Below are 1,887 nucleotides of genomic sequence, written 5' to 3'. Positions count from 1 at the left end.
GCTTGTAAATTATCTTACCGGTGCTTGGGAGTGTTGTACTTGTTCTTGGCCTGGATGACAAGACGCTTACGGGCATAGTAATCAGTCTTGCCTTCGCGCCTCCTCCTGAACTTCACTTGGAAGCGCTTGAAGTAAGCTTTATTCTTGACCACTTTCACAAAACCCTGCAATGAATTACCATATTAGAGGAGTTCTTATCTACAGAAGGGCACTGTGCAATATTTTTCATCTTTATCATTAACAATTTTTGCAAGATCAAACCTAATTTCCAAAGTCAACATCCTCTATTCTTATTCCTCGACTTTCTGAAAGCTATTGCCTCCCTACTAAATAGACGAATCTTTAAATCCAAAGAATCTCACTAAATCTACAAACTTTTCTAAAATGCTGCACAAAATTACAATTAGAGACTGTACGGCCAGACCACATCATACTAATACCACGAGGCTCAGGGGCTGTATAGCTAGGATGTAACTATAAGGATCCAGGGGGCAGGGCACCTGGCTGGCAGCTTTTGGTGGCATGAATGCCAATACAGCTTTGGCAGACATGTCTAGTCTGATTTAGAACTTTACTTGAATACTTACTATACATATTCTACATTTAATACATTCCAGCCTGGTCTAGCCTATGAATACTTCTACTCATTTATGTTCTACATCTAATTTATTCTTGCCTGGTCTACCCTGTCATTCCTTTATTGTATGGATGGTCATATCAAGACCATCACTCATGTGTGATGGATTTGATCAGATTCCTTATCAAGCAAGAAATTGTGAAATGGTCTGAGAGCAAAATACACCTGTAAATTCACAAAATTTACATCACACTGTTCAGCTGAACAATACGGCTAAATTAAGAGTAATTACGTATGCAAAACCTAATATCTACAATCCATTAAGGGAATTTCACAATAAAAAAATGCTAAATAATAGAAACTATGGCTAACCTATCAACAACTTACCTTTCACTGCAAATTATTGGAAAGATTCCCATCATAATAGTTTCATTAAAAAAAAAAAACTACATTTCTCGCCACAATTACACGAAACTACAAATCCGTCCGAGGATATGCCAATCAAAATCAGAACTGTACAAACTTAAAGTGAAGAAAAATCGAGAACTTTTCGTGGAATATAAGATGTTTCCCGAAATAAGGCCTACAACAACACGCCAGCTGTAAACACGTGGTTCTCACGCCGGGAACATTTCCTCCCCGTAATCCACTACCCTTACAATCCCTCTCCCCTCCACGTATCACAGCGCCCGAGGTAATTTACACCCGATAATGAAAATCAAGTCGAAAGCGCGAAGATAAAGCCGGCATAAGGAGAAAACGAAGGTAAACACACGTCCTTCCCAACAACAACATGGCCGCATCCACAACCCACAGAGTCATCCTTCTCATCTCCCTTTCCCCGTTTATTTACGCGTCTCTCGCATAACGTCTCGTCAATCCCACCACCGCCATCACTTCATTCATCACTCCCCACCTTCGATTGGCCAAAATTTACTCACCATTTTGAGAAAATTGGGTTTCACGAGCGAGAACCTGGTAGCCTCGGTCTAGGGGCTGACCACGAACGGAAAGAAAGCGGAAGGGAATTTTCGTCTCATGTGAGATTCTGGAAAATATGTATTGGGTATATTTTCTTCGTGTTTAAGGTTCTGTTGGTTGTACTGGGATTTGGGGAGTTAATTGAGCGTTGTGAATTATTTTTTGTGATTCTTTTTGGTTGGTTGAGGGTTTTTTTTTTTCTTCTTTTTTCGGGGGTGGAGGAATTTAAATGGGTCCGGCAGATTTTCTGATTTTTTTTTCTTCTGCTGAGGAACGCATTCAACTCGGGGTTATTTAAATATATTGCGGAGCTTGTATATGCATTAGAT

General features: G+C 40.0%; 1 protein-coding gene across 1 annotated transcript in view; it reads right to left on the bottom strand.

The window, feature by feature from the left end:
• LOC119594677 (60S ribosomal protein L5-A-like) overlaps positions 1 to 1,661 on the bottom strand; it is a 6,384-nt gene extending 4,723 nt beyond the window's left edge. The window contains exons 1-2 of the mRNA XM_037943734.1: positions 1,519 to 1,661; positions 19 to 164 (exon numbers count right to left, since the gene is read on the bottom strand). Of these exons, the coding sequence (XP_037799662.1) occupies positions 19 to 164; positions 1,519 to 1,521 (149 nt within the window). The 5' untranslated portion in view covers positions 1,522 to 1,661. The remainder of the gene's footprint in view (positions 1 to 18; positions 165 to 1,518) is intronic.
• Positions 1,662 to 1,887: the final 226 nt, after the last annotated feature.

This window comes from Penaeus monodon, chromosome 34 (assembly GCF_015228065.2).
Source record: "Penaeus monodon isolate SGIC_2016 chromosome 34, NSTDA_Pmon_1, whole genome shotgun sequence".
Classification (NCBI taxonomy): Eukaryota; Metazoa; Arthropoda; class Malacostraca; order Decapoda; family Penaeidae; genus Penaeus; species Penaeus monodon.
The sequence above is the reverse complement of the archived record's forward strand: the minus strand, read 5'-3'. Positions and strand labels throughout refer to the sequence as shown.